This window comes from Ctenopharyngodon idella, chromosome 6, assembly GCF_019924925.1.
Source record: "Ctenopharyngodon idella isolate HZGC_01 chromosome 6, HZGC01, whole genome shotgun sequence".
NCBI lineage: Eukaryota > Metazoa > Chordata > Actinopteri > Cypriniformes > Xenocyprididae > Ctenopharyngodon > Ctenopharyngodon idella.
In genome coordinates this window covers 9,681,823-9,697,336 of record NC_067225.1, presented here as the reverse complement: position 1 = coordinate 9,697,336, position 15,514 = coordinate 9,681,823, and the positions used below count along the sequence as shown (strand labels likewise).

The window sequence follows — 15,514 nt, the reverse complement described above, 5'->3', positions numbered from 1 at the left end:
ATCGCATCCATGAACATGATTTCTTCCTGAGCCCTATTTCAATTCTTTTCTAATGGCCGTTGAGGTAAAGACCACATTTCCCAAGATTCCGCGCTCAAACTTGGCGTCATCAAGCTACGCCTTTGTTTTGAATAGGCCTCTAGCGACCTCTAGTGGACAGAAAATATTACATAGTGCACCTTTAAAAAAAAAAAAAACAACAACAGAAAAATTTATAAAAACTATAATCTTTTCTGTAGTCAGTAAAGCTAGTCAGGATGTGTTCTGCACATCAGTGTCAATTTTTTAAATAATTCTTTTAGTGTACCCAAATCCTCCTTTTAATCCATTAAGATGAAAACCGCTCTTTTGTTTGTAGTCCAACATGATTAGTTTTATTACTGCAAGAAATATCCAGATTTACATTGACTAATTTTTCTTTATGCATGATCATGTGCTGGTCTTTGTTTAATATCTGAAATGTTTCCTCATGTTTCTGTGTAGATCTCCATTTTGAAGCGTCAGGGCAGAGCTCTATACTCTTCAGTACCAGACGGGGCAGAAAAGAGAGCCAGCAGCCTGCTCGTCCAGGAGGTAAGAGCCCAACATAAACTCGTGGATCACAGCAAAAAAAGAGGACGAATGAATGAATAGCACTCACTGATGGCATTGTTTATTTTCACATTGTATGTATTGTTTAGCGCACAATTCAAGGAATTACACATATCATATTGCACACCCTCCCAAAACTTTAGTGCCTAGTTAAATGCTATTTGTATGCTGCTATTTACATTGCACTATTTAAAGGTGAGTTCTGAGAGGATGCATTAGAATACCACAATTTGACACACATTACTGAGACTACATCACCCGATCACTGCAGTCCAATCACCTGAATCATCTCTTAAAAATGCACTTGACCACGTGTCTGGATATATGCCCGGTTATGCTTCTCTTCTCCAGCAGTTGATCATCATATGATGAAATACTGATGTCAAGATCAAAAATGCACACAAACATCTTGCTTTTACAGGCAGTAATAGTTCAAAGTCAGTTGCTTTAGGCAAAAAGTGCAGAACTTTGCAAATAAGGCGCAATCTAAGCCTAATACTAAGCATAATTTACATTAAAAGGAGACTTTTAATTAAACTATTTCTGTTCATTTAGTGTCTGGTTAAACTGGAATAGCAGTTTAAGGCAAGAGACTACAGGCAAAAACATTGGGTCTCATTTACTAATAATTGTGTACACTATTCATATTTATACGCACATTTAAACTTCTCACGAAAACTTTTTGCCTAATTCCCAACACGTGTACGCACATGAATTTGTTGTTAACCCCGGTCTAATGTTGATGAATTCTGAGTATTCTAAATGAGCGGCCGTGTAAGTAATTTACATAAAACACACCCAAACCATGTCCATATAAGGGCATTTCGCACTCCTTTTTCTTTCGTAACTCTCAGCAAACACGACGCTCTCTAAAGACACGTCCTTGCTTGAAAGCACGATGCTCGAACAATGCCAAGAGTGCCATCCGCAAAACAAGTTTAAACGCAATCGTTCCTAGTTCCTGCGGTGCGAACACGGCAAAATCTGGGTACTTCAGCCAATAGTTCTAAGAACTATGAAAAGGTTTCACCGGTGCGAAAGCCCTTATAGAGAATGATGTGATTGCAAACAGATTGAGTTAAGGACCTTTCAGCCTGCGCCATCTAGAGTTTCATGACAGAACTTTGTATATATACAAAATCCCCTTTGTAAAACCTTTGACTCCTATACATCAACAAAATGAAACAAGTGAAATTTGAACCTGGCTTTATCTAATGTTCAGATTTCTGTTCTGGAAATGTATGCAAATCAGGGCCGTAACCCCCATAGACATTGAGGGGGACAAGTCCCCCCCAATAATTAGAAATGGCCAAATTGTCCCCCCAAATATTTGAAATCATTGCACTGCTCTGCTGCACTTCATTACAGCACTCTGCATGTTGTTAGGATGACAAAAAGGTTTAAAAGTTACATTTTTAGTCTGGTCTGCCTCAGCGGTTTAAGAACGCTCGTCAGTGTCAAAATGATTGAGATGGCCAATCAAATTAAAAAGTAGGCGGGGTTTACGTTCTCTTTTTGCTCGTGCACACAGTCTCCACAGCACAGACGGGCGCTTCAATCGATCGCTTAAAGGGATAGTTCACCCAAAAATGAAAATTTGATGTTTATCTGCTTACCCCCAGGGCATCCAAGATGCAGGTGACTTTGTTTCTTCAGTAGAACACAAATGATGATTTTTAACTTCAACCGTTGTAGTCTGCCAGTCGTATAATGCATGTCAATGGGAACACAATCTATGAGAGTAAAAAAAACATGCACAGACAAATCCAAATTAAACCCTGCGGCTCGTGACGACACATTGATGTCCTAAGACACGAAACGATCGGTTTGTGCGAGAAACCGAACAGTATTTATATCATTTTTTACCTCTAATACACCACTATGTCCAACTGCCTTGCGCACTGCATCCGGTACTTGAGGTGTGTATGCGCTCTGGCGTAGTTTAAAGGATTAGTCAACTTTCAAATAAAATTTTCCTGATAATTTACTCACCCCCATGTCATCCAAGATGTTCATGTCTTTCTTTCTTTGGTCGAAAAGAAATTAAGGTTGTTGATGAAAACATTCCAGGATTATTCTCCTTATAGTGGACTTCAATGGCCTCCAAACGGTTGAAGGTCAAAATTACAGTTTCAGTGCAGCTTCAAAGGGCTTTAAACGATACCAGACGAGGAATAAGGGTCTTATCTAGCAAAACGATCAGTCATTTTCTTAGAAAAGTATAAATGTATATGCTTTATAAACACAAATGATCGCCTTGCACGTGCTTCCGCTTTCCGTATTCTTCAAAAAGCTTACGCTGTATGTCCTACGCCTTCCTTATTCAACTTACGGAACGAACGCAGCGCCAGTTCCGTTTTTTCCATAAGTAGAATAGGTCTTTCTATTCACCTCTGGTCCTAGGGAGCAGTGAACACTATGTAGGGACCCTATCAATCGTAATGGAGCTCAGTTCATGGAGCATTCTTCTTACGAGGTTATAATTTGATCTGGCCCAGGACCTGAATTGGGAACCACTACCATAAGCCCTCATACACAATGCACAAAAGTTTTACCTCAGACTATCATTGATCATATTGGAAGGACTTTAGATACAACTAAAACCAGAAAGCTTTATCCACCTTATTTTTAACACAAGAGCTGATGCGGCCATTTTGAATTCACAAGGCTTCCGGTGTCATTTGCTTTCAATTATTTTTAGCTGTACAAAACAGTTATGCTGCATGATATTGCAAACCATTATTTCTTATATTATTTGAATGTATTGTCGTAATTATAAACGCACTGGTTTGTAGCACAATCGTTATTCTTTTAGTTATTTACCTGTGAAAATCTTGCACATTCACAGAAAATAGCTTACTTCCGCATTACAAAATAAGGTGAATAGAACAGGAATTGTCATTGAATAAAATGACAAGAGGTTTCTCAAGCCAATTTATGCTGCATATTCAATAGTTCTACTAATATGTGTGTTTGCAATTGTGTTAGAAAAACCGTACGTGTGTGTGTGAGGTCTAGGTCAGGGTGGGTTTGTGTGGATATCTCAGACACTGGGCGTCGTCAGCGGAGGGCGTAAAACGATACTTCCTCCCACTAAAGAGCTCAGTGACATCATCAAGGGCAGCTGGGGCAGAGCCAGGCAGTTTTCCAGCTTTTCACAAATCAAAACATCTGCCTCGACCATTAGTCAAGTGCACATGTCCTCCGTACACTCCAGAACAGCATTCATTCTGAAGGATTGCTCTGGTAAACTTGCAAACACGTTCTTGGAAACAACTTCTGTCATAAAATATGTTCAATTGAGTAAACATTTGTCATTTTGTTTTAGAAGAGTTGTAATTAAATCTGATCCACAGAGGAAGCCAAACAAGATGAGTTGCCCAAAAACTTCATTTATTTTAATCAGTTTTGTTTTGTAATGTCAGGAGTCATCAGTGCTGGTGGTTTAGTTGTCTAAATGCTTTTTTGTTTTATATTAAACATATCTTGCTCCACACCCTTTGTGCTATGAACATAAATGATCACTCAGATTTGCCTGTTCAGCGATAAAATGGCCAAAAACATCGTAGTAACACCCTATCAACCACACAGCAATACTCAAAATCCCTGCATGGGTATCACTCACTTTTTGTCCAGATAATATAAAAAAATCTAGTTCTTATTTACAGTTTGTCTATTTTTATTATTATGTTTTACTATATTTTTGTATTTCTATTTTACCCTACAGGAAAAAGAAAAGTTACAGATGGAGTACAGAGACATATAGTTGAATGTTTAGTTCAGAATGGTCTTAAATTTACTTTGTAAACTCATCCACTCTCTCACTCCCTTCCTCTTTCTCTGCATTAATTGGATTTAAAATAAGAGTGAGAAAGCCGTTTTGGGTTTTAGAGGCTTTTAGTTTCATCTTATCCCTTTAAGAACTGCTGAGGACTAAATGCTTGCCTTGCCAACAAAGCAAACAGAATTGAATCTGCTTTAATGTAATGCCCAGAGGATATATTAGTGTCTGTTTATGGTGCGGTGTGGTGACAGCTTTAACAGTGATTAGCACAGAGATACAGTCAGTGTCGCCCAGTGAGGAAATTATTTTCTAAAAAGCTGTTGCCACAGATTGCTATGGAAAACATGATTCTTATTAGATTACTCAATGTATTAGCCTTTTTGGGATTTGGGGGTCTTTGTGTTTGTGTATGTATGTGTGTGTGTGTGTGTGTGTGTGCTGGCATATGTGTTTATGTGCTTTCTGTATGACAGAAGAGACAGAAATGTTTTCTTTTTCTTTTATAGTGCATCAAGACCTACAACTCTGATTGGCATGTGGTGAACTACAAATACGAGGATTATTCTGGAGACTTCCGCCAACTTCCAAAGTAAGACTGATTGAAAGAAAAAGAAAAGAGATGGAAAGTAACAGAGATAGCTATTTGAAGTACAGCTGGACTTCATTGATGCATCATATCTATACAACGGCACTGTTCCAAAGACCCAGTGAGCTGCCTATGTAGGCAGGATTTTAAGGTATTATAGTCATTCTCCGATGTAGGCTGTTCTAAAAAAGTAGGTGCCAGGTCATAATATTTTTTTATTCAGTGCCACAAGAGGTGTTAGTCACATTATTAACAACATTAATTGACAGACAAAAAAAAAAAAAAGGTGACATACATTTCAGTGCTTTTAAAACATTACTTTTTCAGCACTTTTTTTATTATCTATAATCTAAAGTAATTTGGTTTGTGCAGTTCTTCATTCTGATAATAAAAAAGCACATACAATTTTTATCATACACCCCATTTTTTTTGTTAAAGGGGACCTATTATGCAAAATTTGGTTTTATTAGGTGTTTGAACACAGATGTGTGTCCGCAGTGTGTGTAAACAACCAGCCTATAATGGTAAAAATCCACCCACTCCTTTTTTATAATCCCCATAAATCATAAACAGTCTCTCCAAATGCACGGTTCCAGATTTCCCCCTACTCTTACGTAAGCCCCGCCCATGACTGGTGACAAACTGCCCTATTAGAATAGATACTGTCCTGAGAGAGCCTCAGCAGTCCACCATTTCTGTAAGGAAATTTTATAAGGAAATGTGCCGAAGAAAGTCAGTAAAGTGTTATATATTTGCGCAAATTATTTTACACAGGACTGCTTCACAAACGAGGGTCAGTTCAATGCTGGATTTGCACAAAAGATTAACATGACGGCACATGCTAGTCTATGAGTTGAATCAACTCCACAGCAACTACATAAATTTATCCACTAACCATTCAGAAATGTCCAGTTTCATTCTAAAAGTTGTAACTTCTTCCTGAGTCTCTCCATCAGTGTCGACTCCGGTTTGAACAATGTAAGGCTGAACACCGTTACTGACAATCCTCATTTTGGCTGCGTGAGATTCTCCAGCTTTGTTGTTGTTGAGCAACCGAAGAGACAGCTGTTAAAGCTCCGCCCTCTTCTGGAAAGGGGGCCGGGAGCAGCAGCTCATTTGCTTTTAAAAGGACACACACAAATAGGGGCAGATTTGACAAGCTTTAATAAATGATCTGTGGGGTATTTTGAACTGAAACTTCACAGACACGTTGAGGACACCAGAGACTTATATTACATCTTGTGAAAAGGGGCATAATAGGTCCCCTTTAATATAGATTTGTAAATTATTTTAAAATAATCCTTAGTAAATACATTGATAAAAGAAATGCAAAATTGTTTGTTTTTCCAGTCCAAAAAATTCAGTTTTCACAGGTGTGAATCTTTCTAAATCATGCAAAATGAATTGCGACAAGCTCAGTAATTAATATAATTAAATACAATTATGTATTTAATATAATTGTTGATCATGAATCCAATTATAATTCATTAAAGGGTTAGTTTCAAAAATGAAAATAATGTCATTAATTACTCACCCTTATGTCGTTCCACACCCGTAAGACCTTCGTTCATTTTCGGAACACAAATTAAGATATTTTTGATGAAATCCGATGGCTCAGTGAGGCCTCCATTGCCAGCAATGTCACCGAACCTCTCAAGATCTAGAAAGCTACTAAAGACGCATTTAAATCAGTTCATGTGAGTACAGTGGTTCTACCTTAATATTATAAAGTGACGAGAATACTTTTTGTGCACCAAAAAAACAAAATAACGACTTTTCAACAATATCTAGTGATGGGCGATTTCAAAACTCTGCTTCATGAAGCTTTACGAATCTTTTGTTCCGAATCAGTGGTTCAGAGCGCCAAAGTCACATGATTTCAGTAAACGAGGCTTCGTTTACACGATCTGAACCACTGATTTGAAACAAAAGATTCGTAAAGCTTTGAAGCAATGTTTTGAAATTGGCCGTCACTAGATATTGTTTATAATAACATAATTTTCATTTTTGGGTGAACTAACCCTTTAAATACTGAACAATTTCTATAAAACTTTAATCAAAATAAATATGGATTGTTTTAGCCAATATTTCATGTATTGTAACATAACCATAGTTGAGTGAGTTGAGTCTCCCCTATGCTTTGTGTGAGCAGCACTATTGCTGTGTATTTAGATCGTTTCTGTATGGTCCCTTATGACAAACACTATAAAACACACTTTTCATATGCTTTCGGCATTAAGCAAATATGCATTTATATTATTTAAACAAGTCTTTGAATATCTAATAAACATTTAATGCCATGAACCTTGCAAACTTTGTTTGCAGATTATTGTTTTTATCAAGTTCAAATTATTTTTTCAATTTGATTTCTGTAATTCTGTAATTAAAATAAATATTACATTTTACTTTGTTGTTATTTAATATGTCTAAAATAAATAGTATTATATATCAGCCATAAACCACCCTCCAGTTTAGGATATCGGCGTCGGTCTGTAGTAAACCTACTGGTCAACCACTATTTAGAAGATAACTGCCAATGCAGGCAGTCGACAGCAAAGCAGCTCACTAGTTTTTGGAACAGAGCCCAGGAGTCATTGTTTGTGTTTGCACGGTGTGTTTGTGTGTGTGAAAGAGGGAGAGATGCTATTTTACACACTAATTTTTATCAGTGTCCTCATCCTGTCCTGTCCCAGTGTTGACAGCAAGGTCTCGTCCTGAGCTAAATCTGGAAAGTGCCTTTCGTCATACAACAACAACAACCCATCAGCAGCTCTTTTCCTATTTCCTCCTCACTTTTCCTTTCTCTTTTCTCATTCAGCACATAATTACTCCACCTGTTTCAGGACAGGGCAGCAACCAAGCGCCAAAAAAAGTGTCTGTTATCCACTGATGTCACTTCCTGTCTCAACTAACTGATAGATTATGTCATAGCGGTCAATAACTGGCAAATCACATTGTGGAGATCAGGAGCCAGCCAGTGTCTGGCATTTGGTAAAGGTCGCAGAGGAAGCGGGAGGGATGATGGTGATGGAAGAGAGACAGAGATAATGTCTGCTGTGTTTGTGAAGCTTCAACATCATCATCATGACCAGCATTATCATCCGCCCCCACTCCTTCATGATAATTCCGCTAATGCAGTTTCCTTAAGCACACATGCACATGTGCACATTTTGCCTCAGCTGTGTGAGGGATAAGAGATGGTGTCCTTGAGTTTTAAGTGCTGAACCTTTTTGTTAGATGTACAGAATGTGTGCTACATGTTGCGACACGCTAAAAAACACGGTCACACTATGGGTGTCTTTAACTACTATGTGCTAACATAAAATAAGTACAATTTATACTTCTTGTGTTCATATTGTATTGCAAAACACTTTTGCTGCTATTGAGGTGGGATGGTTTGGTGGTATGGTTAAGTTTAAGGGTGGGTTAAGGTGTAAGAAATGGGTCAACAGTAATTATAAATGCAATTACATAAATTAAAGGGATAGTTCACCTAAAAATGAACATTCAGAAAATGTAAGTCTATTGGTCTTATGGTTGTGGTTGTTTTTTTTTGCTTTGTATTTTACAGTAAAGTTCCTCGGCCAGAGAAGTTAGCGAGTCACGTGTTTGAGGTGGACGAGGATGCAGATAAGGAGGAGGCAAGTGATAATTACCCATGATTCCTCACTGTGAATTTTTTTACTGTGTCTGTATGTGGGTGTTTCTTCAACTCTGGCCACTTTCTTTTAATACCAGTCCATTGGGCCAAAAGAGCCCTTAAAGGGATACTTCACCCAAAAATGAAAATTATCCCATGATTTACTCACCCTCAAGCCATCCTAGGTGTATATGACTATCTTCTTTCAGATGAACACAATCGAAGATGTATTAAAAAATATCCTGGCTCCTCCAAGCTTTATAATGGTAGTGAATGGGGCCCAATATTTTGAAGCCCAAAAAAGTGCTTGCATTCATCATAAAAGTAATCCACACGAATCCGGGGGGTTAATAAAGGCCTTCTGAAATGAAGTGATGGGCTTTTGTAAGAAAAATAAAAATATTTAGATTTATGAACTATAATAACTGAGTTCCGGTGATAGCCGTACGCACGTTCTCGAGAGAGTGGCGTTCTGGGGTTTGACGTAGGACATAGCATAAGCTCCGGTGAGAATAGGCAACTCTCGCAAGAACCACGCCTTGTTTACAGCTATGGAAAACCATGAAAATAAGTTGTTTAGCTATACTGTAGATTTGTTATTGTCTTAAAATGGTGAATTTGTGTGTCTATCCGGGATGCTTCAACTTACGTAAAGTCATAAGATTACGTGCGCTGTCATCAACGGGAGATGCAGATTTATCAAATAAATAGGGCCAGGTAAAAAACCTCCAACCTTTTTTTTTTACTTTAAAAAAAAATCCTTGTTTTAGACTTCTAATTCATGACCGGTGTTTTGTTTTGTTTTGCTCTCTCCTCTGTGCTTCCGTGTTCATCACTTCTCAAGTCCTACGTCACACGCTGGACACCACTCTCTCTCGAGAACGTGTGTACGGCCATTGCCGGAAGTCAGTTATTATAGTTCATAAACTTCTAAATATGCACATTTTGCTTCAGAAGGCCTTTATTCACCCCCTGGAGCCGTGTGGATTACTTTTATGATGGATGGATACACTTTTTTGGGCTTCAAAATATTGGGTCCCATTCACTACAATTACAAAGCTATTTACAGAGGTAGGATATTTTTAAATATATCTCTGATTGTGTTTGACTGAAAGATATACACCTAGGATGTCTTGAGATAATTTTCATTTTTGGGTGAACTATCCCTTTAAGAAATCCCCAAATTTGTCATTACAAACATATGGTGACATTTACATGACCCAGAATGCAGCACTGTAATTAGTGATTAATGTAATTAATGTGCAGCTTAGAAATTTGGATAGCTGTTTAAACTCACTCTGTCTAGACGTTTGTGTGATAAACTTATGAAAGAAACTCACGTGCTATTGTTTCTTAACTCTACCAGTTTCCTGACAGTTAAAGGAAATGGTATTCACCATACTGTACTTCCACGCACCATACTTCATCAGCCTATCGCAACACATGATTTCCCTCGCTATCCTACTCTCTGTTCTCACTGGCTGATAAGCAGAATAAATAAATAATAAGGAACTTACAGCTTATTAGTAATGCGTTTGTGCAGAGCCTCTGGGACTACATTAGCCTTAGAGAAAGAACAGACGCAGGACTCGGCTGTCTCTGGGCCATTTGATCCCCTGATTGGGTTTCACCTACATTTCCCAGAATTCCAGCTCCATGTCTGCCATTCTGTCTGAGCGGCCGCTTGCTCAGGGATGGAGTTTGTTTGTTCAGTTTGAAGGCTGCTCCCTGTTGGGATGAGGGAGAACATGAATAATTGAGGGGGTCAGGTGAAAATGGACTTCATGTTGAAACACGGAGAGGGCGTCCAGAGGCTCTAATGTGGGAAACCGTGTTAGATATCGACATGTTTTGTTCAGGCTTGAAGAAACAGATGAAGTCAGACTGTGTGGGTGTATGATTGCGCTTCTGTTGTGTTCTTATGTGTGCTCATTATATTCCTCTCTGGTTCCTGAAGGATGCCGCGTCATTGGGTTCTCAAAGAGGGGGCGTGTCCAAGCACGGCTGGCTGTATAAAGCAAACATGAACAGTGCCATCAGTGTTACCATGAGGGTGAGTTAGACATATACACAAGCACTTTTCTGATCTGATAATGATGAAAAATCTGAAACATAGTGATCTTAAACACGATGAAACACTAGCATACTGAATACTACGAGTAGATCCGGAGGGGTTAAACACAGTTTATACGGTATATTTTTTTAAAATGCGAAACACAACACATTATGCAAATTATATATATTATATTGTTGTCACCACACTTTAAAAATAATTTTTCAAAGTTGAAATAAAACAAATTCTATTGGAATATGTTTTACAAGAAAATGCTATTTCATTCTTTCAAAATTTCATGTTTAATTCAGTTTGTTACTTGCCGTTTCTTTGTAATTAATTGTGAAATTTACTAGCAATTTCTGAATGAAAATTGTTTCTACACCAGTGTACTCTTAATTCATGCTTGATTCGAAATTATGGTTGATATTAATTTCGTATCATTAGTCACACTGGAAAGGTCAAGTCGAGTGCATTGCATTGTGGGGTGTATTATTCCAAGTAGTGTGCTCTAGTTGCATGCTGCACGTTTTGAAAAATGTTCATGCATACAGATTTTCATACTGTGCATGATATTAATACTGCACACTGCAAAACAGTAGTGTGGTAGTGCGTCATTCCAAACATAGCCATCAAATCAAGTGCTGATGTCATTAACATTGACACGTGTTGCAGTTTCTGCATAGATTTGTGTTCAGCTGGATGTTTTCAAACTCTGACCTTTAGTCCTCCTATTAGCAGATCTGTGCACACTATGCCATAGACAGGAAGTGGGGCTGTACCAACTTCCAGTTCTCACTAATTCATTTTCCCATGCTCCCTTTTCCCCTAGATGTTATTTTTAGAACAGTCACTAGTTTTACATCTAAACATAGAGTGTTTAAATCTGCTGTTTACATTTAATGTTCTTTCTTTTCATTCCAAATTTCTTTCCCTTTAGTCTTTTAAGAGAAGGTATTTCCACTTGACCCAGCTGGGAGATGGATCATACAACTTGAACTTCTACAAAGATGAGAAAATATCTAAAGAACCCAAGGGAACCATCTTCCTGGACTCATGCATGGGTGTCATCCAGGTAACTATCAGTATAAGAATCAGTCACGTGATGCTTAGATTTTTGTCTTGATGTATTAATGTATTCAAAAATACATCAAAAAATTAAATTCATATATATATAGGTGAGTACTTTGGCATAATCTTTACAAAATGTTTGTCCATCAAATTAAAGTCATTGGGCCCTATTTTAACGATCTAAGCACATGGCCTGAAGCGCATGGCGCAGGTGCACTTAGGGCATGTCCGATTCCACTTTTACTAGTTTAACGACGGAAAAAAGGGTTGTACCTAGTCTCTTAATGAGTCATGGGTGTGTTTTGGGCATAACGTGCAATAAATTAATCAGAGTGTCATCTCCAGTTCCTTTAAAAGCCAGTTGCGCTTGCACCATGGCGGATTCGCTATTTACATGGAGGAATTTGCATGCGGAAAGACTGAACGCTTCTCCAGAGAGGAATCCTTTTATTTTTATTGTGCTGCTGCGTCTGTCTGTGTAACAAGCAGAGTGTATATGCGTTGTGCCATATTGTACCACTGACTTTAGAGCAGGTTTTTGTTGGTCAGTGGTGCAGTCTATTTCAGTTGTCTCAAAATAGCAACACGCCAACAATGCACCTGAACAGACCTCGTTTTCAGACCAGCACGCCCATGGGTGAACAGATGGGTGCGAGTGCATTTTCTATTTAAACAACGTGGCGCTGGACGTGAAAATGATAACTGCTTCAGGCTGAAACTAGCAAAAAACACTTGCGCCGTGTCTGGCGTTGCATTGCGCCGGGTGTATGATAGGGCCCATTGGGTGCAACCAACCTGCAGAAAAAAAAAACATAAAACATGAAATGTCCCAGCAGACCCTCATAATTCTGGGCTAAAGGAAAAAAAGTCTTAAAGTACCATATTATTTGACCTTCTTATGACAAGTTTAGTTCAAAATTAATTAATTTAAAGGTTAATTAAGTTAAAGGTTATTTGTAGAATGTTGTAAAATGTCATGTGGTGTGACTCCCCAAAAAGTTTCAAAATACATAAATAATATTAATATAATATTTGTAAAAACTTTTTTAAAAATAATTATTAAGATGTGTACACAGTTGTGAAGTGTGTAAAGAAAATGTTATTTATGTTTATTGCTCTGTTTACTTCTATTGTAACTTATTCTTCTGTCATTTTTGCTTTTTTTATTAAAAAAAATGAGGGACCGAATCAAGTTAGTATTATACTCTGTTGTAATCAACATTGTTCCACAAATGTTATCGATAGAGCTTAACTTGTATTGAACCCTGAACATTCCTTCAAAGTTCATAAGGGCGCCTAAAGAATAAATGCTTTGTTTTGTGTATTTACTGCAGCACAAAGCAGTTTATAGAAGGAGTTCAGATCTCTAATAACATCCTCATGAGTCTCTTCCTTTGTCTTGACCAAGAGGGGATATCAGTGTTTGGATGGTCAGTTCCTCAGATGGGGCTACTCAGGGTTGCAGAGAAAGAGAAAAACATAAAAGAGAGAGAGAGAAGGAAAGATGAAGTCCAGCCTATTTCACACATGATTTCTCCCAGGGTCAAATATTTCCACTCAGTGTGTATGTGTGTGTGTGTGTGTGTGTGTGCAAATGTTATCGTATTCCTCGATTCACCAGCCCTCCTCAAAGAATGAAGTATTCCTTTGGTATGCACAACCTGTTTCGTCTGTTTTCAACATCTGTTTTTTTTGACATTTTGTCTGTTTTCCACATTTCAGACAAAAGAGAAATAGTAAAAGTTATTTCAAGCTCTAAAACCTAAACATTTCAACAGGTGCGTATGCAAAGCGGCCAGATATTCAGATATTCTCAGCAGTCGTCTGGGAATAAATAGCTTTCAGCTCCTGCAGTATGGATATATTTTCCATCGTCATTTCTGGTGTAAATTCATCATAAATTCATTAAGTGTAAAATCATTCCAAAGTCTCCGGCGCTTTCCCATACACAGCAAAATCACCAGAGTTAAATCAACTCTGCTCGGAGTACATATGGTCCCTCTCTAAATAGTGTTAAAGTAACTCTGAAGCAGAGTTAAAGTATATGTACTCCAAGCAGAGTTGATTTAACTCTGGTGATTTTGCTGTGTAGGAAAGAAAAATCACAATTGAGATCTCTTACGTCTCAATGACATCGAAGAGCCTACTGCTTCTCAGATTTTTCTCCCACAAAAAAATACCCCAAAAATGAGTTTCAGGCGAGATCTTAAACAATGCGCTCAGATCTGAGCTATGCTATTCACTGATTAGAAATATCTCTCTTTCTCTATCTCCGTTTGTCTGTGTGCAGAACAGTAAAGTGCGGCGTTTTGCGTTTGAGCTGAAGATGCAGGATAAAAGCACGTATCTTCTGGCTGCAGACAGTGAAGGAGAGATGGATGACTGGATCGGCACCCTCAACAAGATCCTCCACAGCAGTTTTGAGCTCGCCATGCAGGAGAGGAGGAACGGAGAACTGCACGACGGTATGTGCCAATAAGAGTGTGCAGTTCACAGATGTGTGTGTCTGATGTCATGTATGACAGGTGGAGTGTGTTGATACATTACTATACGCAAGATTGTTGACACAGTTTGAGCGCACAGACATGTATTTGCAGAGCCAGCTGAGTGGTCGTGTTTCCTATATGTGTATGTTTTCTTTGAAGAGACCACCCACTCTTTAAACGTCTTTTAATGGATAGATGCATACATCCAACACTCCTGAACTGACGCACACATAGCCATACACCAACAGTAACACTTAACACCTCTTAAACCCTTCGGATTTCAGGAGAGGACGTTGGGAGTCTTTATTTACATTTGATGAGTTTCAAAGGAGACAGCACATTCCTTTCTTCTCGTCTAGTATAAAACAACAAACACCTGCTGACCAATCAGAGTCAGAACGCAGTGTAACTAGTGGAGCTTGCTAAGGCAAGCATGACTGTTGCTATTAGTCATAAATAGGGTTTGGGGTTTAAAAAAAAAAAAAAACTTCTGGCCCTAAGTTAATTTTGGTGGCTAACTTGTCCTGCAGTGTTTGTGCTATGGACATGAATGATACCTCAAATCATGCAGATCAAGAGAAAATGGGAAAAAATCCCTTAGACTTACACTGAAGGAGGAACCTGTGTCATATTTAGGGCGCAGAATATCTCGAGACAGAAAGGAACCACCCAGAACTCCCTAGTCCCCCCCAGCTAACCAGAACATCCTAGAAACCACATATTAACATGTTTAAAATCACTCAGAACCCCTTAGAAATCACATACCAATGCCCTACAAACAACCACAACACACTAGAAACCACCTTCAACACACAACATAAGTAGGCACCCACAATACCATACAAATAACATTTTAGCATGTTCAAAACCACTCATAATACCTTAGAAACCATTTAGCAACACCCTAACATCCACCCACAATACACTAGCAACACCCTAGAAACCAAACAAAACACTCTAATCAAACACACACACACATATAAATATACACTGCCCTCCAAAAGTTTGGAAACACCCCTGGCAAAGTGTGGTTTTGGACGATATCAGCATAAATCCTTATCATTTTTTGGTGCAGATACATTAAAGTAACTTGACATTATCATTGAAGACCAGCAATAATTATTTTCATTTTGATTACATAATAATGGCAATATATACATGACAAAAAAAGACATGCCCCTTTGCCAGCTGTGATGCCTGGTTAATGGTTTAAACTTGGCCCAGGTTTGTAAAAGATATTTGGGTCAGCACACCTTAATAGCTTCAACAATTGATTGCCAATTAAGTTTAGAATACAATGAAC

The 15,514-nt window shown here is 38.2% G+C and overlaps 1 protein-coding gene across 1 annotated transcript in view; it reads left to right on the top strand.

Annotated features, from left to right (window-relative positions):
- dock9b (dedicator of cytokinesis 9b) overlaps positions 1-15,514 on the top strand; it is a 110,645-nt gene that overhangs the window by 45,407 nt on the left and 49,724 nt on the right. The window contains 6 exon segments of the mRNA XM_051895957.1: positions 484-573; positions 4,882-4,964; positions 8,533-8,602; positions 10,559-10,654; positions 11,595-11,729; positions 14,016-14,190. Coding sequence (XP_051751917.1) covers positions 484-573; positions 4,882-4,964; positions 8,533-8,602; positions 10,559-10,654; positions 11,595-11,729; positions 14,016-14,190 — 649 coding nt within the window.